This window comes from Saimiri boliviensis, chromosome 8 (genome assembly GCF_048565385.1).
Source record: "Saimiri boliviensis isolate mSaiBol1 chromosome 8, mSaiBol1.pri, whole genome shotgun sequence".
NCBI classification, from domain to species: Eukaryota; Metazoa; Chordata; class Mammalia; order Primates; family Cebidae; genus Saimiri; species Saimiri boliviensis.
Genome location: NC_133456.1, coordinates 12,271,926 through 12,294,305, shown reverse-complemented (window position 1 = coordinate 12,294,305; position 22,380 = coordinate 12,271,926). Strand labels below are relative to the sequence as shown.

At 47.2% G+C, this 22,380-nt stretch overlaps 1 protein-coding gene and 1 pseudogene across 1 annotated transcript; both read right to left on the bottom strand.

Moving 5' to 3' along the window:
- Positions 1-215: 215 nt before the first annotated feature.
- NICN1 (nicolin 1, tubulin polyglutamylase complex subunit) lies at positions 216-5,948 on the bottom strand. Its single transcript, XM_003936663.3, has 6 exons — positions 5,733-5,948; positions 2,145-2,321; positions 1,776-1,889; positions 1,260-1,331; positions 849-953; positions 216-774 (listed from the first exon to the last, which is right to left on the bottom strand). Exons 1-6 carry the CDS (start codon positions 5,862-5,864, stop codon positions 733-735), a joined length of 642 nt encoding a protein of 213 aa, XP_003936712.1. The 5' UTR covers positions 5,865-5,948; the 3' UTR covers positions 216-732.
- A 4,372-nt stretch (positions 5,949-10,320) lies between these two features.
- On the bottom strand, positions 10,321-21,616 carry LOC101043686 (large ribosomal subunit protein uL30-like; annotated as a pseudogene).
- Between the last annotated feature and the right edge of the window lie 764 nt (positions 21,617-22,380).

The window sequence follows — 22,380 nt, the reverse complement described above, 5'->3', positions numbered from 1 at the left end:
CCCACCTCGGCCTCCCAAAATGCTAGGATTACAGGCGTGAGCCACCACGCCCGGCCAATGTCCCAGTTCTTATTCTCAGACCCTGGCTTTGCTAGAGACACTTGCCCAGGCCCTAGGGGCACACCCATTTGAACATATATTCAGGAGCCAGCTCAGAAAGCAAGAGACTCAGGCTGCCCAAATCTTCAGCTTTACTTCCTAGGCAGGCAGCAGAAGAGTTTAGGCAGAAAATTTCTTTCTGTGGCATAACACAAAGGGAAAGAAAACCACAAGAGGACACACAGGAAGAAATAAGGTTTCTGTTTCTTCCTCAAGTGTCCCAAGTGCCATGGCAGCAGTGGCTTTCCAGGTCCATAAATGGAGCGGGTTCTAGTAGGTCAGCCCAGCCCAACTGCACTGAGGTGAGGGAGCAGGCAGAAGACAGGAATGTGCATGTTGGCAGGAGGGACAGAGGGCACTCAGGGATTCTTAGTAAGTACAACTAACTGGAGTGTTTTTGGGTAGAAGGAAGAATTTAGTTGCAGCCAGGTGAAGACAGAACACACCCCTGCCAGGAGCCCATGCTGAAGCAACACAGTAAGCACTCAAGAATCTTGAATCTGTGAATGTGGCCCAGACAGAACAGGCATGCAGGCAATACTTGGAATACACAGGAAATACTTCAGCCTCTGGTGGCCCAAACCAAGTCTGGATGGGCACAGAAAGGCCAACATCTTGGCTAGGAACCACCATTCAAGTGTAGGAGAGCAAGTTCAGGTCATAACAGCCGTCCACCTGAAATACAAAAGACCATCAGGTCTGATCTGCTCAGGGCAAAGCAAGCCAAGCAGAGGGAAGCGATCACTTACATCAAAGCGGCCGATCCTCGCGGAGGTGTGACTGGCCCGGATCATCTCTGTCAGTGCCCACATCTGCTGCACCTCGGAGGATACCCTGCTGGGGTCTGGGAGACCCTGCTCCAGAAGGAGGGGTCAGTGGCCATTGTGCCCTTAGGGCTCCAGAGAGGCCAACCTGGGCTAGGGGCCCTCCACCTGAGACCAGTAACATTCTCAGATGGCTTATGGAACATGAGGTTAGGGCCTGATGTTCAGTAGGCAGCCCAGTGCCACACCAGAGATGCCTCAAATCCCACCCCAAGAGGAAGATAGTACCCAAGGGTCCTGGGCCCAGCCCCAGAATTTTATAGGAAGGGGTCCACCTGGCCTGTGCTGGACACTAGAGCCATTCACACATGGTTCTTACCTAGGGTGAGGGCTTACCTCACAGAGGAGTGCAGGTTGCTCACTGGGCACTGGGTGGGAGAGCCACTTGGGGAAGGTCATGGAGGGGCTCTGCAAAGCAAAGATGAACTGCCCTGAGTGAGACAAAGTAGCTAGCTCTGGGATCAGATTCCAAGGTCCTAGGAGCATAGGGAAGGGCCCCTGAGCCTCAGATACTGGGAAAACTCTGTTTAGGGAACCCACAGAGACCTAAAGAAGCAGTCAGACTACCTAAGTTCTCCTGCTGTGCAGACAGAGTCCTCAGAAACACAAGCTCAAAAGTGTCTCCCAGCACCTAAAGGCTCCAGCTCTGAAAGTAGTTGGTAGCCCCAAAGGTCAAGGGATATGGGGACATGGCCTGACCACTCATCATGAGCTTCCAGCATTCACACCAAGCTAACCTCCATGAAGGCCCCCTTCACCATCTTTACCCATTACCCACCCCACCACCTAGCTTTCCCAGTCATAGAAGCCTTCTGGGGAAAGGGCCAGCCAGCAGCTGAGCCAGTCACTTACCTTTGGTCCCTGCTGATAGATCTGCAGGTCTTCCACTGTGAAAGACAACCACAGTGGTGATGGCTGCCGCAGAATCAGGCGTAGCTCCGATACTCTGGCCATGTTACACAGCATCTGACACACACACACAAGGACCCAGCGAGGACCTAGCTCACTGCCCAGAAGCTTCTCAACCAACAATGAGCCAAAATGCTGCCCACCCCGCAGGCCTTTGGGAAGGAAGGAACAGTAGTCCCTCCAAGGCACTTGCCTGATAGTCACAGTCCAGGCCAGACTGGCCCCTCTTCCCTCTTAGTATATTGACCCATTCCCCCCACCTCTGGTAAGTCCTCATCTGGGCTGCCCTGGCCATCCTGAGGCCCAGCTGACCTGATGCTTGAACAGCGATACATACTCCTGGGCTCCCTCCTCACTGTGTGGGTCAGGCATCAGGCAGTAGTCCCGCAGGCAGGTCACCCACTTGGCCGGTGTGTGTGCTGAGGTGTGCTGACGGACACGGATGCTCAGAAAAGCTGTGTAGTAATTCTTAAACGTGATCTCCTGCAACTAGAGCACATACAACCCATTGCAACAAGTCAGACCCAGGCCCAGGGACTGAAAAGCTCAAAGGTCAAAGGCACCACCTCTTCCTTCCCTTTGTTTTTTGTTTGAGAGGAAATCTTGCTCTGTTGCCCAGGCCGGAGTGCAGTGGCACAATCTCAGTTCACTACAACCTCGACCCCCACCCCGGGTTGAAGTGATTCTCCTGCCTCAGCCTCCCAAGCAGCTGGGACTACAGGCACATGCCACCCTACCCGGCTAATTTTTTTGTGTTTTTTTTTTTTTTTTTTTTTTTTTGAGACGGAGTTTCGCTCCTGTTACCCAGGCTGGAGGGCAATGGCGCGATCTCGGCTCACCGCAACCTCCGCCCCCTGGGTTCAGGCAATTCTCCTGCCTCAGCCTCCTGAGTAGCTGGGATTACAGGCACGTGCCACCATGCCCAGCTAATTTTTTGTATTTTTAGTAGAGACGGGGTTTCACTATGTTGACCAGGATGGTCTCGATCTCTTGACCTCGTGATCCACTCGCCTCGGCCATCCCTCCCTGGGATTACAGGCTTGAGCCACTGCGCCCGGCCTTTTTTTGTGTTTTTAGTAGAGACAGGATTTCACCATGTTGGCCAGGATGGTCTCAAACTCCTGACCTCAGGTGATCCACCTGCCTCTTCCTTTTTGAATGTACTCTTCTACTAAATTAACATTTTCAACAAGCATCACTGGGGCTGAAAGACAATTCTGGTTTCCTTTTTATTTATTTTTTAATTTATTTTATTTATTTATTTATTTTTATTTATTTTTATTTTTTTGAGACGGAGTTTCGCTCTTGTTACCCAGGCTGGAGTGCAATGGCGCGATCTCGGCTCACCGCAACCTCCGCCTCCTGGGTTCAGGCAATTCTCCTGCCTCAGCCTCCTGAGTAGCTGGGATTATAGGCACGCACCACCATGCCCAGCTAATTTTTTTTTGTATTTTTAGTAGAGACGGGGTTTCACCATGTTGACCAGGTTGGTCTCGATCTCTCGACCTTGTGATCCACCCGCCTCGGCCTCCCAAAGTGCTGGGATTACAGGCTTGAGCCACCGCGCCCGGCCTATTTATTTATTTTTTAATGATGGGATTTCACCATGATGGCCATGCTGGTCTTGAACTCCTGACCTCAGGTGATCCACCCACCTCGGCCTCCCAAAGTGCTAGGATTATCGGCATGAGCCACAGCACCCAGCAGATTCTGGTTTCCTAAAGGTGCTCACAGTCTAAATAAGTTAGGTCATGGCCTACTCATGACCACAGATCTTGCCACATGTCCAAGATGCTCCTAGAGGGCAGAGCTCTAACCCTGAAAGAGGCAGAAATGTGCATATGAGGCCTGAAAGATAAAGAGTTCACCAAGTGGACTAAGAAATGTAGATAACATAAGTGGGTGTGGTGGCTCTCACCTGTAATCCCAGCACTTTGGGAGGCTGAGGTGGGTGGATCATTTGAGGTCAGGACTTTGAGACCATCCTGACCAACATAGTGAAACCCAATCCCTACTAAAAATACAAGCCAGGCACAGTGGCTCATGCCTGTAATCCTAGTACTTCAGGAGGCTGAGGTGGGTGGATTACCCGAGGTCAGGAATTCAAAACCAGCCTGGCCAACGTGGTGAAACCCCATCTTCAAAAAAAAAAAAAAAAAAAAAAAAAAATGCCGGGTGTGGTGGCTCACGCCTGCAATCCTAGCACTTTGGGAGGCTGAGGTGGGTGGATCACCTGATGTCAGAAGTTCAAGACCAGCCTGGCCATGATGGTGAAATCCCATCTTTAAAAAAAAAAAAAAGAAAGAAAGAAAGATCGGGCTGGGCGCGGTGGCTCACACCTGTAATCCCAGCACTTTGGGAGGCCGAGGCGGGCGGATCACGAGGTCAAGAGATCGAGACCATCCTGGTCAACTTGGTGAAAGCCCGTCTCTACTAAAAATACAAAACATTAGCTGGGCATGGTGGCGCATGCGTGCCTGTAATCCCAGCTACTCAGGAGGCTGAGGCAGGAGAATTGCCTGAACCCAGGAGGCGGAGGTTGCGGTGAGCCGAGATCGCGCCATTGCACTCCAGCCTGGGTAACAAGAGTGAAACTCTGTCTCAAAAAAAAAAAAAAAAAAAAAAAAAGAAAAAAAAAATTAGCTGGGCATGCTGACATATGCCTATAGTCCCAGCTACCTGGAAGTCTGAGGCAGGAGAATTGCTTGAACCCAGGAGGTGGAGGTGGCAGCACTTTGGGAGGCTGAGACAAGTGGATCTCAAGGTCAGGAGTTTGAGACCAGCTGGCCAATATGGTGAAACCCCATCTCTACAAAATAAATAAATAAATACATTTTTAAAAATGTAGATAATATAAAAGTAGCATATACAGGAGAATCAGAAAAAAAAAGTAGCATATACAAATAATTACAAGAGAGTGAGAGAACCTGGTGTACCACCAGAACAGCCAGTGATTCAGCTTGGCTACTGTAATGGTTCTTATCACTGGATACTCACCAGAATCACCCAAGAAAATTTGTTACTAGGATGGATGTGGTGGCTCACACCTGTAATCTCAGCACTTTGGGAGGCCGAGGCGGGTGGATCACCTGAGGTCAGGAGTTGAAGACCAGCCTGGCCAACATGGTGAAACCTCATCTCCACTAAAAATCCAAAAAATTAGCGGGGCATGATGGTGGGTTCCTATAATACCAGCTACTTGAAAGGATGAGACAGGAGAATTGCTTGAACCCAGGAGGCAGAGGTTGCAGTGATTACACCACTGCACTCCAGCACGGGTAACAAAAGTTAAACTCTGTCTCAAAAAAAAAAAAGAAAAAGAAAAAACAGAGAGACAAGTGGGGCACAGACACAGAGGGCTCTCAATGCCATGCCATCTGAGGTAGGTTTTGCCCTCTGTGTTGAGTCATGCAGTGTCCAGTCCCTCTATCAACTGATGCGGAAGTGGTGCAACTGGAGATTGGAGACTGTCAACTAGAGTTATTGGGGGGATGGTTGATGAGGTACTTGACCTCTAGCAGGGACTATAAGAAAGGGAAGGAGGCAGGTTTTGGGGTAAATCATTGCCTAGCGATCCCCAACTGTGGCCAGGGCCAAAATGACCCCTAACTTCTATTTTGGTTCACTATTTGGTATTTCTAACACCACCTAGCCCATTCTCAGCACCTGCATGCCAGCGCTGTCCTGGACATGGGCAAGAGACACAGCAGAGAACAGAGTAGGAAGATCAATTCCAGGGAAAATGTGTTAACTGAAGGACTAAACAAATGAATTATTAATTTGCAAGGTCAAGCAAGGCTGCAGAGGCTTTCCTGTAAAAGATTAAATGCCTAGGAAACGACCGAGATTCCAGGTCGGCCCCGCCCGGGAGCCTCGGTAGCGCCCACCAGGCTTGCTCACCTCGAAGGGAGCGACGCTGGGGAAGGTGACATCGATGACCAGCACGCCAGGCCGGCCTTGGGAGGTCCGCACGTCGCCCACCTGCAGGGCTACGGTGCCTTTCACATGGCAGGGCACCAAAATGCGGGACATGGTGCCAGCAGCCGCGACTAACTGCAACCACCGCTCCAGGCCTCGGACCACCAGTCCTTCCCGGCATCCTCAGCTGAACCTCAAGAACTACAACTCCCGGGAGGCCTCGCGAACCGCCCGCCCAGCCAATCACCGAAGCTCAGGGTGGGCCGGGAATCGGAAGTGCCTGCGGAAATTTTTTTCTTTTCTTTTTTTTTTTTTTTTGAGACGGAGTTTTTTGCTCTTGTTACCCAGGCTGGAGTGCAATGGCACGATCTCGGCTCACCGCAACCTCTGCCTCCTGGGTTCAGGCAATTCTCCTGCCTCAGGCTTCCGAGTAGCTGGGATTACAGGCACGCCCCACCATGCCCAGCTAGTTTTTTTTTTGTAATTTTAGTAGAGACGGGGTTTCACCATGTTGACCAGGATGGTCTCGATTTCTTGACCTTGTGATCCGCCCGCCTCGGCCTCCCAAAGTGCTGGGATTACAGGCTTGAGCTACCGCGCCCGGCCAATTTTTTCTTTTCTTTTTTTTTTTTTTTTTAATTTAAACAAGGAATCTCGCTCTGTCGCCCCAGCTAGAGTGCAGTGGCGCCATCTCTACTCAGTGTAACCTACAGCTCCCGGGTTCAAGCGATTCTTCTGCCTCTGCCTCCCTAGTAGCTGGGATTACAGGCGCCCGCCACCATGCTCGGCTAATTTTTTTCAGGTATATCTTAGTAGTGTGAAAACGGAATTTTTTTTTTTAAATTATGTTTCACCATGTTGGCCAGGCTGGTCTCTAACCTCTGACCTCAGGTAATACGCCCGCCTCGGCCTACCAAAGTGCCGGAATTACAGGCGTGAGTCACCGCGCTCCTCCCACGGAACTTCTTCTTCAGCCAATGACTGCGCAAACCTTAGAGCCTACCCGCGGGCCCCGCCCTGCGGCTGTGGTGCCTTTCTGTTTGCAAGCCCTTCGGCTCTCTTTGGGCTTCTTTCACTGCGTAGGGCGGTAGTCTGTTAAAGAGAACTCAAGAGATGGAGACCATCCTGGGCAACATGGTGAAACACCCTCTCTACTAAAAATACAAAAATTGGCCTGGCGCGGTGGCTCACGCCTATAATCCCAGCACTTTGGGAGGCCGAGGCGGGTGGATCACAAGGTCAAGAGATCGAGACCATCCTGGTCAATAAGGTGAAACCCCCTCTCTACTAAAAATACAAAAATTAGCTGGGCATGGTGGCGCGCGCCTGTAGTCCCAGCTACTCTGGAGGCTGATGCAGGAGAGTCGTTTGAACCCAGGAGGCCAAGGTTGTAGTGAGCTGAGATCGCACCACTGTACTCCCAGCCTTGGCAACAAGAGCAAAACTTCATCTCGGGGCGGGGGGGAGGAAAAAAAAGGAACGACTCGAACAACTAGACACACAACACAGATTGATCTAAAATGCCTTTTTTTTTTTTTTTTTTTTTTTTTTTTTGAGACGGAGTTTCGCTCTTGTTACCCAGGCTGGAGTGCAATGGCGCGATCTCGGCTCACCGCAACCTCCGCCTCCTGGGTTCAGGCAATTCTCCTGCCTCAGCCTCCTGAGTAGCTGGGATTACAGGCACGCGCCACCATGCCCAGCTAATTTTTTGTATTTTTGGTAGAGACCGGGTTTCACTATGTTGACCGGGATGGTCTCGATCTCTTAACCTCGTGATCTACCCGCCTCGGCCTCCCAAAGTGCTGGGATTACAGGCTTGAGCCACCGCGCCCGGCCTAAAATGCCTTATGTTAAGCAAAAGAAACTAGACCCAAAAGAGTATGTATTGTATGATTCCACTGCACGAAATTCTAGAAAAGGCAAAATTAATCTATAGCAATATTAAATCAGAACAAAGTTCCCTGAAGCCAGAATGAGAGGAAGCAATTGACTGGGAAGAAGTACTAGGAAATATTTTGGGGTGATGGAAAGGTTCTGTAACTTGATTGTGATGGTGGTTGTATTTGTCTAGACATTTTCCCAAACTCATTAAACTGAATACTTATGATTTGTTCATTTTATTGTATCTAAATTGTACCTCAATAAACATAATTTTAAGAGAGAAAAGGGGATGGGGAAGGGAGTGATTGTTGTACGGGGCATGGGAGGGGGGAGGAAAAGATAAAGCAAAAAATAAATAATTATTGACCTGATACAGTGGCTCACTCCATTGCACTCCATATCATTGCACTCCAGCCCGGACAAAAAGGGAAACTCCGTCTCAAAAAAAAGGGTATTGCTCGCCGGACTCAGTGGCTCAAGCCTATAATCCCAGCACTTTGGGAATCCCGAGGCAGGTGGATTACTTGAGGCCAGGAGTTTGAGACCAGCCTGACCACATGACAAAACCCCATCTCTACTAAAAATACAAAAATTAGCTGGGTGTATTGTTGGCACATACCTGTAATCTTAACTACTTAGGAGGCTGAGACATGAGAACTGCTTGAATCTGGGAGGCAGAGGTTGCAGCAAGCCAAGAAAGCACCACTGCAGGCCAGGCATGGTGGCTTACGCCTGTAATCCTAGCACTTTGGGAGGCCACGGTGGGTGGATCACCTGAGGTCAGGAGTTCAGAACCAGCCTCGCCATCATGGTGAAACCCCATATTTATTTATTTATTTATTTATTTTTAAAGATGGGGTTTTACCATGTGCCTCCTAGGTTCAAGTGATTCTCCTGCCTCAGCCTCCTGAGTAGTTGGGATTACAGGCATCCTCCACTACGAAAGGTTAACTTTTGTATTTTTGTTAGAGATAGGATTTCACCATGTTGGTCAGGCTGGTCTTGAGCTGCTGACTTCAGAAGATCCACCTACCTTGGCCTCCTAAAATGCTGAAATTACAGGCGTGAGTCACCGCGCCCGGATGTTTTTATTTCATGTATTTTTTTTTTTTTTTTTTAGACGGAGTTTCACTGTTGTTACCCAGGCTGGAGTGCAATGGCGCGATCTCGGCTCACCGCAACCTCCGCCTCCCGGGTTCAGGCAATTCTCCTGCCTCAGCCTCCTGAGTAGCTGGGATTACAGGCATGCGCCACCATGCTCAGCTAATTTTTTGTATTTTTAGTAGAGACGGGGTTTCACCATGTTGACCAGGATGGTCTCGATCTCTCAACCTCGTGATCCACCCGCCTCGGCCTCCCAAAGTGCTGGGATTACAGGCTTGAGCTACCGCTCCCGGCATGTATTTATTTTTTTAAGATGGAATCTTGCTCTGTTGCCCAGGTTGGAGTGCAATGGCGAGATCTTGGTTCATTGCAACTTCTGCTTCCCGGTTCAAGCAATTCTCATGCCTCGGTCTCCTGAGTAGCTGGGATTAAAAGTGCCTGCCACCATGCCTGGCTAATTTTTTTGTATTTTAGTAGAGACGGGGTTTCATCATCTTGGCCAGGCTGGTCTTGAACTGCTAACCTCGTGATCCACCCACCTCAGCCTCCCAAAGTGCTGGGATTACAGGTGTGAACTACTGCACCCGCCCATTTTTATTTTTTAAGATAGAGTCTTGCTCTGTCACCTAGGCTAGAGTGCAGTGGTGGTAACATGGCTTACTGCAGCCTCAACCTCCCAGGCTCAAGCCATCCTCCTACCTCAACCTCCCGAGTAGCTGGAACCACAGGTGTGTGTCATCTTCCTTGCCTAATTTTTAAGTTTTTGAAGGGATGGGGTTTCACTGTGCTATCTAGGCAGGTTTCCAACTCCGGAGCAAGCAATGCTGCCACCTTGGCCTCCCAAAATGCTGAAATTACAGGTGTGAGTCATTGTGCCTAGCCTGTATTGTATTTGTTATAAATATATAACGTCTGGCTGGACACTGTGGCTCAAGTAATTCCATCACTTTCTGAGAGCGAGACTGTCTAACACACACACACACACACACACACACACACACACACACACAGTTTTCGGCCAGGTGCAGTGGTTTTGCCTGTAATTCCAGCACTTAGGGGGGCCAAAGTGGAAGGATTGCTTGAGCTCCGAGCTTTGAGACCAACCTGGGCAACAAAGGGAGGCTCCATTTCTATCTTTTTTTTTTTTTTTTTTTGACAGTCTCACTGTCACTCAGGTTGGAGTGCAGTGGCGCGATCTGGGCTCACTGCAACCTTCAGGGAGGCCCCATTTCTATACAAGATATAAAAAATTATCCGAGTATGGTGGCGCATGCCTTTAGTCCCAGCTACTCAGGAGGATGAGGTTGGAGGATCACGTGAGCCTGGGAGGTGGAGGGTACAGAGTGCTGTATTCATGCCACTACACTCCATCCTGGGTGACCTATCTCGAAAAAATGTGTGTGTGTGTGTGTGTGTGTGTGTGTGTGTGTGTGTATCTGTCTGTCCAGATATGTAAGGACACATATACAATGTCTTTGTCTTTTGTAAACTGTCTGATTTGAGTCTATTTTCTTTTTTTTTTCAATTTGAGAGCAGGTACTATTTATTAACCAACCAGCTTAGAAAAATAATCATGATAGACACCTTAATTAATTCTAATAAGCCTGTTGACCCGGGCCTCCCTGTTGCTATCATCTCCACATTCTACAAAACGAGTAGCCTTTTTCTTCATTCCGCCTCGTGGAGAAGATAATTTGAAGGGCCACAGGAAGTTATTTGCTTCTTTGAAGCGTTTTCCAACAGTGTGTATCTCATGAATCAGATTCTCCATGTAGATGATGCCATATTTACCAAGAGATGGAGCAATCAAAGCGTTATCTGTCAAAGCAATTTGCTTCTTTTTGATTTTGCCATAAGCTCATTTGTAGATTAGTTCATTTACTGACTTCAGATTTGGGTACCTCCATGCAATATATGGCTCTACAATCCTCAGCATGTTAATTGAGGCCTTGTTGAGCTTCACAAAATTTCCATTGAAGATCTGACAAAGGCGAAGAAGCTGCAACACCTTTCGGACCTTTGGGCTCACACCATCGGTACCTCTGATCCTGATGACAAAGGCCAATTTGGGTTCTGCAAGTACAAAGAAGTTGCCAGCTTTCCTTGCCATCCTCGCCATTTGAATTTCAGTTATGTGCATCTGCCTATATTCCTTGTGATAGTGCTTCGCTTTTTCACAGATAAGCTTCCTCCTTGCCTTTCTTTTTCTTTTTCTTTTTTTTTTTTTTTGAGACAGAGTTTCGCTCTTGTTACCCAGGCTGGAGTGCAATGGCGCGATCTCGGCTCACCACAACCTCCGCCTCCTGGGTTCAGGCAATTCTCCTGCCTCAGCCTCCTGAGTAGCTGGGATTACAGGCATGCGCCACCATGCCCAGCTAATTTTTTGTATTTTTAGTAGAGACGGGGTTTCACCATGTTGACCAGGGTGGTCTCGATCTCTTGACCTCGTGATCCACCCGCCTCGGCCTCCCAAAGTGCTGGGATTACAGGCATGAGCCACTGCGCCCAGCCAATCCTCCTTGCCTTTCTAAGCATCTTTTGGGCAAACTTCTTTCTCATGCACTTGATCTTCAGCTCTGTGAAATTCCTTTGCTTTTTCTGAAGGGTTTCTGGCACAGCAGGAGCCTTCTTCTTCTTTCTTATTTTATTTTTTATTTTGTTTTTATTTTTTAATTAAAAAAAAAATAAGACAGGGTTTCACCATGTTGGTCAGGCTGGTCTTGAACTCCCGACCTCAGGTGATCTGCCGACCTTGGCCTCCAAAGTGCTTGGATTACAGGCATGAGCCACCACACCCAGCCGGAGCCTTATTCTTCTCTTCTATACCTTCCATGGTTCTAGCCAGAAAAAGAGCTTGGGTCTATTTTCACTTACAATAATGAAGCCACTCCAGCTCTCTTTTGGTTATTATTTGCATGGAATATATTTCTCCACCCTTTTCTGATGTAAACCTAAAAGGAGGAAGCTAAGGGAAAATTAATATAAGTAGAGAATTTATTTGGGCTAAGCTTGAGGATCACTACCCAAGAGCATATTTTAAGTTGTCCTTAATAATATACACTGATGGCCGGATGCATGTCTCACACCTGTAATCCTAGCACTTTGGGAAGCTGAGGTGGGTGGATCATTAGGTCAAGAGTTCAAGACCAGCCTGACCAATATGGTGCAACTCCATCTCTACTAAAAATACAAAAATTAGCCAGGCATGGTGGTGAGCACCTGTTGTCCCAGCTACTCAGGAGGCTGAGGCAGGAGAATTGCTTAAAGCCAGGAGGAGGAGATCGCGATGAGCTCAGATTGCACCATTGCTCTCCAGCCTGGGTGACAGAGCAAGACTCCATCTCAAAAAAAATAAATAAGTCCGGCACGGTGGCTCAAGCCTGTAATCCCAGCACTTTGGGAGGCAGAGGCGGGTGGATCACGAGGTCAACAGATTGATACCATCCTGGTCAACATGGTGAAACCCCATCTCTACTAAATATACAAAAAATTAGCTGGGCATGGTGGTGCGTGCCTGTAATCCCAGCTACTCAGGAGGCTGGGGCAGGAAAATTGCCTGAACCCAGGAGATGGAGGTTGTGGTGAGCCAAGATTGTGCCATTGCACTCCAGCCTGGGTAACAAGAGTGAAACTCCATCTCAAAAATAAATAAATAAATAAATAAATAAATAAATAAAATAAAAATAAACCTAAGATTCTTCCATGTATAACATCTAAAGTATACGCCTATATAAAGAAGGAACGTTCCTTTGTTAGGGGAGCTTGTCTGTTAGGCAACTATGCCACCTTGCCCGGGCCAAATAAACTCCTTCCTCTTGTATTCGGTGTCTGAGAGATCCATTTCCCGAGGCCACTCTTATGGGCTTGGAAGGGGAGGGTGAAGGGGTAGGTAAAATGAGGGGGAAGCACTTGTGATCCTTCTAAGACATGCTAAACTAGTGCTCTGAGCATTTAAAAAAATATATATATATATATATATATATATATATTTTTTTTTTTTTTTTTAAAGACGGGGTTTCACCATGTTGGTCAGGCTGGTCTTGAACTCCCGACCTCAGGTGATCCGCCCGCCTTGGCCTCCAAAGTGCTTGGATTATAGGCATGAGCCACCATGCCCGGCCAATTTTTTTTTTTTTTTTTTTTTGAGGCAGAGTCTTACTCTGTTGCCAGGTGCCAGGCTGGAGTGCAGTGGCACGATCTTGGCTCACTGCAAATTCCGCCTCTCAGGTTCAAGCAATTCTCCTGCCTCAGCCACCCAAGTAGCTGGGACTACAGGCGCATGCCACCACACCCAACTAATTTTTTTCTTTCTTTCTTTTTGAGACCGAGTTTCGCTCTTGTTACCCAGGCTGGAGTGCAATGGCTTGATCTTGGCTCACCGCAACCTCCACCTCCTGGTTCAGGCAATTCTCTGGCCTCAGCCTCCTGAGTAGCTGGGATTACAGGCACGTGCCACCATGCCCAGCTAATTTTTTGTATTTTTAGTAGAGACGGGGTTTCACCATGTTGACCAGGATGGTCTCGATCTCTCGACCTCGTGATCCACCCGCCTCGGCCTCCCAAAGTGCTGGGATTACAGCCACCGCGCCCGGCCAAATTTTTTTCTTTTATTTATTTTTTCTTTTTTGTTGTTTATCTTTTTATTCTTGTTTTTTGTTTGTTTTTTTAATTATGACAGGGTGTCACTATGTTGCCTAGACTCAAGCAATCCTCCTGCCTCAGTTTCCCAAAGTGCCGGGATTACAAGCCTGAGCCACCCCATCCAGGCCCCATTGTTTCATTATATCACAAATTCCAGTAACATGAAGTAAATGGGTGAGGCTGTTAGTCAAGAATTACCTGTGACTTTTTTTTTTTTTTTTTTTTGAGACGGAGTTTCGCTCTTGTTACCCAGACTGGAGTGCAATGGCGTGATCACGGCTCACTGCAACCTCCGCCTCCTGGGTTCAGGCAATTCTCCTGCCTCAGCCTCCTGAGTAGCTGGGACTACAGGCACGCGCCACCATGCCCAGCTAATTTTTTGTATTTTTAGTAGAGACGGGGTTTCAGCTTGTTGAACAGGATGGTCTCGATCTCTTGACCTCGTGATCCACCCGTCTCGGCCTCCCAAAGTGCTGGGATTACAGGCTTGAGCCACCGCGCCCAGCCTTTTTTTTTTTTTTTCTTTTTAAGACGGGGTTTCACAGTGTTGGTCAGGCTGGTCTTGAACTCCCGACCTCAGGTGATCCGCCCGCCTTGTCCTTCAAAGTGCTTGGATTACAGGTGTGAGCCACCATGCCCGGCCCCGACTTTTTTTTTTTTTTTTTTTTTTTTTTTTTTTGAGAAGGAGTTTTGCTCTTGTTACCCAGGCTGGAGTGCAGTGGCACGATCTCGGCTCACCGCAACCTCCGCCTCCTGGGTTCAGGCAATTCTCCTGCCTCAGCCTCCTGAGTAGCTGAGATTACAGGCACATGCCACCATGCCCAGCTAATTTTTTGTACTTTTTGTAGAGACAGGGTTTCACCATGTTGACCAGGATGGTCTCGATCTCTTGACCTCGTGATCCACCTGCCTAGGCCTCCCAAAGTGCTGGGATTACAGGTGTGAGCCACCGCGCCCAGCCCTTTTTTTTTTAAGACAAGGTCTTGCTTCTGTCACCTAGGTTAGAGTGCAGTGGTTGGTTAATCATAGCTCATGGCAGCCTCAAACTCCTGGGCTCAAGTAGTTCTCCTAAGTAGGACTACCTGCTCAGGCTACCAGCAAAGTTTTTTTTTTCTTTAATATTTTTGTAGAGACAGGGTCTCGGTATGTTGTTCAGGCTGATCTCAAACTCCTGGCCTCAAGCATTCCTCCTGCCTCCACCTCACAAAGTACTGGAATTACAGGCATGAGTCACTGTGCCTGACCAAAAATAACCTTAAACAACTCCCTCCAGGCATGGGCTTGAGGTAGGGGGCATGACTGAAGTTCCATACTGATGTCTCTCTGCACACTACAGATAGCTCAGACTGCTCTGACCCATTTTTTTCTTACAATTTCTTTGTGTTAATTAATTAATTCATTCATTCATTCTTTGAGCTAAGGTCTGGCTCTATTGCCCAGGCTGGAGTGCAGTGGCATGATCTCAGCTATCCTCGCACCTCGGCCTCCTGAGTAGCTAGGACTACAAGCACAGGCCGCCATACCTGGCTAATTTTTGTATTTTTTGTAGAGACTAAGTTTCAAGGTATGGCCAAGGCTGGTCTTCTAAGTGTCCTTATATTTAAAGCGAGCCTTTTGGGGGCAGCATATAGCTGGATCTTGTCTCTTTTTTTTTTTTTTTTTTTGAGACGGAGTTTTGCTCTTGTTACCCAGGCTGGAGTGCAATGGTGCGATCTCGGCTCACCGCAACCTCTGCCTCCGGGGTTCAGGCTATTCTCCTGCCTCAGCCTCCTAAGTAGCTGGGATTACAGGCACGTGCCACCATGCCCAGCTAATTTTTTGTATTTTTAGTAGAGACGGGGTTTCACCATGTTGACCAGGATGGTCTCGATCTCTTGAACTCGTGATCCACCCACCTCGGCCTCCCAAAGTGCTGGGATTACAAGGGGATCTTGTCTCTTTTTTTTTTTTTTTTTTTTTTGAGACGGAGTTTCGCTCTTGTTACCCAGGCTGGAGTGTGCAATGGTGCGATCTCGGCTCACCGCAACCTCCGCCTCCTGGGTTCAGGCAATTCTCCTGCCTCAGCCTCCTGAGTAGCTGGTATTACAGGCACCCGCCACCATGCCCAGCTAATTTTTTGTATTTTTAGTAGAGACAGGGTTTCACTATGTTGACCGGGATGGTCTCGATCTCTTGACCTAGTGATCCACCCGCCTCGGCCTCCCAAAGTGCTGGGATTACAGGCTTGAGCCACCGCGCCGGGCGGGATCTTGTCTCTTAATCCAATCTGCCAATCTTGTCAAAACCAAAACCACAACAAACTTAGTTTAAGGATCTCTTTTTTTTTCTTTTTCCAAGACAGAGTTTTGCTCTTCTTGCTCAGGCTAGAGTACAATGGTGTGATCTCGGCTCACTGCAACCTCCGCCTCTCAGGTTCAAGCAATTCTCCTGCCTCAGCCTCCCGAGTAGCTGGAATTACAGGCACACCTCCACACCTGGCTAATTATTGTATTTTTAGTAGATATGGGGTTTTACCATATTGGCCAGGCTGGTCTCAAACTCCTGACCTCAGGTGATGCACCCACCTTGGCCTCCCAAAAGTGCTGGGATTACAGGCGTGAGACACCTTGACTGGCAAGGATCTCTTTTCTTTTTGTGTTTTTTCTTTTCTTTTCTTTTCTTTTTCTTTTCTTTTTTTTTTTTTTTTTTTGAGGTAGAGTCTCTCTGTTGCCCAGGCCAGAATGCAGTGGAGTGGCTCACTGCAGCCTCAAACTCCCAGGCTCAGCTGACTCTCCCATCTCAGCCTTCTGAGTAGCTGAGACTATAGGTGCAGGCCACCATGCCCAATGAGTTTAAGAATCTTTTTTTTTTTTCTTTTGAGACAGAGTCTCACTCTTGTTGCCCAGGCTGAGTGCAATGGCTTGGTCTTGGCTCACCACAACCTCTACCTCCCGGGTTCAAGTGATTCTCCTGCCTCAGCCTCTGGAGTAGCTAGAATTACAGGTATGCACCACCACACCTGGCTAATTTTGTATTTTTAGTGAAGGCGGGGTTTCTCCCTGTTGATCAGGCTGGTCTCAAACTGCCAACCTCAGATGATCCTCCCACCTCCACCTCCCAAAGTGCTGGAATTACAGGTGTGAGCCACCACGCCTGGCCTAGTTTAAGGATCTTAACTGGTTTTTATTATGATTCCAGAATCAGGCAACACCTCTTTCTATAAATTAGAATGAGGCTCGACATGGTGGCTCAAGCCTGTAATCCCAACACTTTAGGAGGCTGAGGCAGGTAGATCACTTGAGGCCAGAAGTTCAAGAGCAGCATGGCCAACATGGTGCTCTTAGCCAGGTGTAGTGGCACATGCCTGTAATCCTAGCTACTTCAGAGGCTGAGGCACAAGGATCACTTGAACCCAGAAGGTGTAGGTTGCCGTGAACAGGAATTGCCCAACTGCACTCAAGCTTGGGCAACAGAGTGAGGCTCTGTCTCAAAAAATAATAAAATAAAATACAATAGAATCAGTGTTCTAGTGAACTGAGCAGAGGAGTTTGGCTATGTAGGCAGAAAAGAGCTGAGAAAAGCAGAAACAGTGAACAAAAGTGGATTGGTTCTTTCAAAGATACTTTCTTTGTAGAGGTTAAAACAGGGAATTTTTTTTTCTTTTTTTCTTTCTTTCTTTCTTTTTTTTTTTTTTTTTTTGAGACGGAGTTTCACTCTTGTTACCCAGGCTGGAGTGCAATGGCGCGATCTCGGCTCACTGCAACCTCCGCCTCCTGGGCTCAGGCAATTCTCCTGCCTCAGCCTCCTGAGTAGCTGGGATTACAGGCACGCGCCACCACGCCCAGCTAGTTTTTTGTGTTTTTAGTACAGATGGGGTTTCACCATGTTGACCAGGATGGTCTCAATCTCTTGACCTCGTGATCCACCCGCCTCGGCCTCCCAAAGTGCTGGGATTACAGGCTTGAGCCACCGAGCCTGGCTTTTTTTTTTTTTTTTTGAGACCGATTTTTGCTCTGTCGCCCAGGTTGGTGTGTAATGGCACTGTTTCCGCTCACTGTAACCTAACCTCTACCTCTCCAGTTCAAGCAATTCTCCTGCCTCAGCCTCCTGAGTAGCTGGGATTATAGGTATGTGCCACCACGCCCAGCTAATTTTTGTATTTTTACAGGGTTTCACCCAGCCCGGCCTTTTTTATTTTCTTTCTTTTTTTTTTTAAAGTTGGGGTTTCACCATGATGGCCAGGCTGGTCTTGAACTCCTGACCTCAGGTGATCCACCCACCTCGGCCTCCCAAAGTGCTAGGATTACAGGCATGAGCCACCTCGCCCAGCTACTTTTTTTTTTTTTTTTTTTTTAAATGGGGTTTCCTAGCCTTAAAAAAAAAAAAAAAGAAAGATGGGGTCTCTCCATCATGGCCAGGCTGGTCTTTTTTTTTTTTTTTTTTTTTGAGACGAACTTTCACTCTTGTTACCCAGGCTGGAGTGCAATGGTGCGATCTCAGCTCACTGCAACCTCCGCCTCCTGGGTTCAGGCAATTCTCCTGCCTCAGCCTCCTGAGTAGCTGGGATTACAGGCACATACCACCATGCCCAGCTAATTATTTTGTATTTTTAGTAGAGACCAGGTTTCACTATGTTGACCAGGAAGGTCTTGATTTCTTTTTTTTTTTTTTTTTTTTTCTTTGAGACGGAGTTTCGCTCTTGTTACCCAGGCTGGAGTGCAATGGCGCAGTCTCGGCTCACCGCAACCTCCACCTCCTGGGCTCAGGCAATTCTCCTGCCTCAGCCTCCTGAGTAGCTGGGATTACAGGCACGCACCACCATGCCCAGCTAACTTTTTGTATTTTTAGTAGAGACGGGGTTTCACCTTGTTGACCAGGATGGTCTCGATCTCTCGACCTCGTGATCCACCCGCCTGGGCCTCCCAAAGTGCTGGGATTACAGGCATGAACCACCAGGCCCGGCCAACCTTTCTTTTTTTTTTTTTTTTTCACTTGAATAGTTCTTTATTTGTTTGGGTCAATCTCAGTACTCCTAGAACTCAAAATACTATATTCTAATTGTTCTAATTTGTACCATCTGCAAAAGACCCTCTAAGACTGCTTCAATTATTCTGAAAAGAATTAACAAAACCCTGTTACACAGATGCCTTTACTTTAGATATTACAATTGTTTCACGTAAAAAACCTCCACTATAGGCCGGGCATGGTGGCTCACGCCTGTAATGCAAGCACTTTGGAGGCCAAGGCGGGCGGATCACCTGAGCTCGGGAGTTCAAGACCAGCCTGACCAACAAGGGGAAACCCCGTCTTTATAAAAAAAAAAAAAAAAAAAAAAAAAAAAAAAAAAAAAAACTTCAACCACATGTAAGGTAGACTAAGAAGTATAAAATCAAGTAGAATGTGAGGTTTTTATATGTGAAGATGTGCATTTCAGAAAGAACGCAACATGAAGTAAACCCATTAACAAACATATTGCAAAGGTGGTCACTCACTAAAATGCTTATCATTTGCAATTGTATACAGAGAACAAACTGCCCAGAAATTATTATAGTAACCAACCTTAAAGGACAAATAACTTATTTGGGGAGTTAAAATAGTGGAGATCACCAGGCACGGTGGCTCAAGCCTGTAATCCCAGCACTTTCGGAGGCCAAGGTGGGTGGATCACGAGGTCAAGAGCTCGAGACCATCCTGGTCAACATGGTGAAACCCTGTCTCTACTAAAAATACAAAAAAAATAGCTGGGCATGGCGGCTCGTGCCTGTAATCCCAGCTACTCAGGAGGCTGAGGCAGGAGAATTGACTGAACCCAGGAGGCAGAGGTTGCAGTGAGCTGAGACTGCGCCATTGCACTCTAGCCTGGGTAACAAGAGCGTAACTCCGTCTCAAGAAAAAAAAAAAAAATAGCGGAGATCAATGTAAATTAAATAACACAAGAGTGAAAAAATATCCTCTATACATTAAAAAAAAAAGGGATGTGGGTATAAAAATAAAAAAAGAAAAAATATACAATATACAATACACAATAGCAAGAGGTGAGAAAACTGCTGCGAAAAAGATTAGTCTGTACTAGTTGGTTTTGATAAACTATTGGTTACTTGTTACAGTAAATTGTCAAGATTTTCATTGCAAAAATATTTTCCCTCACACATCAGAATCTGGAAGCAATATGCCTTTTTCCCCCACCCCTCAAAACACAGAAAGAGGTTTTTGAATATCAACTAGCCATTATGGAAGCCATAAGGTACAGATGTTCATCAACATTACACAAGCTACAATTGAGGTGCCTGGACAAACGCTATCAACATTCATGAAAAAAATATGTTTTTTTTTTTTTTTTTTTTTTTTTTTAAGACAGGGTTTCACCATGTTGGCCAGGCTGGTCTAGAGCTCCTGACCTGGTGATCCACCCACCTCAGACTCCCAAAGTGCTGGGATTACAGGCGTGAGCCACTGCGCCCGGCCAAGATGTTGGTTTTAAAAGTGGTTAGTACTAGGAACTACAATAAACACACCATTAATTTCCTCCTGAAACCAAAATGGGCAAAAACCTTATTGTCATTCTGCCAAACACCATGTAACTAAAAATTCTGCACAGAGTCATGAATCCAAGGTACATATCACAGGATTAAAACTCCAGTTAAGCAACTGAGCTAATTATTGAAGTAAATTAAAAATATCAAGTTTCGGCAGGGCGTGGTGGCTCACGCCTGTAATCCCAGCACTTTGGGAGGCCGAGGCGGGTGGATCACGAGGTCAAGAGATCGAGACCATCCTGGTCAACATGGTGAAACCCCGTCTCTACTAAAAATACAAAAAATTAGCTGGGCATGGTGGCGCGTGCCTGTAATCCCAGCTACTCAGGAGGCTGAGGCAGGAGAATTGCCTGAAACCAGGAGGTAGAGGTTGCGGTGAGCCAAGATCGCGCCATTGCACTCCAGCCTGGGTAACAAGAGCAAAACTCCGTCTCAAAAAATATATCTATATATGTATATATATGATAGATATATATACAGGTGGATCACGATAGATATATAGGCAGGTGGATCAAGAGGTCAAGAGATCCAGACCATCCTGGTCAACATGGTGAAACCCCGTCTCTACTAAAAATACAAAAAATTAGCTGGGCATGGTGGCGCGTGTCTGTAATCCCAGCTACTCAGGAGGCTGAGGCAGGAGAATTGACGGAACCCAGGAGGCGGAGGTTGGGGTGAGCCGAGATCGCGCCATTGCACTCCAGCCTGGGTAACAAGAGCAAAACTCCGTCTCAAAATATACATATATATATATGTATTTTTATATATATGATATATATACGTATATATATGATAGATATATATATACGTGTGTATATATATATGATAGATATATATATACGTATACATATATACGTATATATATACGTATATATATGTCTGTCATTCAGACCAGGGGTCTGAATGATCTTTTCAATAAGTTCTTGAAAAGCATGTTGTACACCATCACAGGTTTTTGCACTTGCCTCTATAAATAACATGGAATGCTTTTGTGCAAATTTCAGACCTTCATTTCTGTTGACTTCACGATTTTCCTTATCAATTTTGATAAGTAAATGTTTAATATGTCATTTATTTTTTATTTTTATTTTTTTGAGATGGAGTTTCACTCTTGTTACCCAGGCTGGAGTGCAATGGCGCGATCTCGGCTCACCGCAACCTCCGCCTCCTGGGTTCGAGCAATTCTCCTGCCTCAGCCTCCTGAGTAGCTGGGATTACAGGCACGTGCCACCATGCCCAGCTAATTTTTTGTATTCTTAGTAGAGACGGGGTTTCACCATGTTGACCAGGATGGTCTCAATCTCTTGACCTCATGATCCACCCGCCTCGGCCTCCCAAAGTGCTGCGATTATAGGCTTGAGCCACCGCGCCCGGCCCTACTATGTCATTTCTTGTACGGTATGCTTCCAATTCATTTAACCAATTATCCAGTTTAACAAATGTGTGTCTTCTTGTGACATCATAAACTAATATAACACCCTGTGCACCTCTGTAATAGCTGGGAGTTAATGTTCTAAACCTCTCTTGACCAGCAGTATCCCATATTACAAGTTTAGCCGTATTTCTATCCTCTGAAATTGTTTTCACCTTAAAGTCAACACCTATTGTTGCTGCAAGTTCTGGATCAAACGTATCATCTGTGAACCTCAAGAGCAGGCTGTACTTGCCCACCCCACTCTCACCAATGATGAGGATCTTCAGGGTAGTCAGCACATCCTTATCCATCTTGACCCCACTCTGCTCCAAGCCAAGCTGGCTGCCTTGGTATCCCTCTCAGCCTTTCAGCAGGGGGACCGTTTTAACTTTTTATAGAGATGAGGTCTTTTTTTTTTTTTTTTTTTTTTTTTTTGAGACGGAGTTTCGCTCTTGTTACCCAGGCTGGAGTGCAATGGCGCGATCTCGGCTCACCGCAACCTCCGCCCCCTGGGTTCAGGCAATTCTCCTGTCTCAGCCTCCTGAGTAGCTGGGATTACAGGCACGAGCCACCATGCCCAGCTAATTTTTTTGTATTTTTAGTAGAGACGGGGTTTCACCACGTTGACCAGGATGGTCTTGATCTCTCGACCTCGTGATCCACCCGCCTCGGCCTCCCAAAGTGCTGGGATTACAGGCTTGAGCCACCGCGCCCGGCCGAGATGAGGTCTTATTATATTGCCGAGTCTGGTCTCAAACTCCTGGTCTCAAGCAGTCCTCCCATCCTGGCCTCGAAAAGTGCTGGGATTACAGGAGCGAGCCACTGCGCCCATCTAGTATTCTCTTTTCATAAAAAATCTGGCTGGCTGGGGTGGCTCATGCCTATAATCCCAGCACTTTGGGAGGCTGAGGTGGGAGGTTCATGAGGTCAGGAGTTCAAAACCAGCCTGGCCAATATGATGAAACCCCCATCTCTGCTAAAAATTCAAAAATTACCCTGGCATGGTGGCTCGTGCCTGTAGTCCCAGCTACCCAGAGGCTGAGGCAGGAGAATCACTTCAACCTGGGAGGCGGAG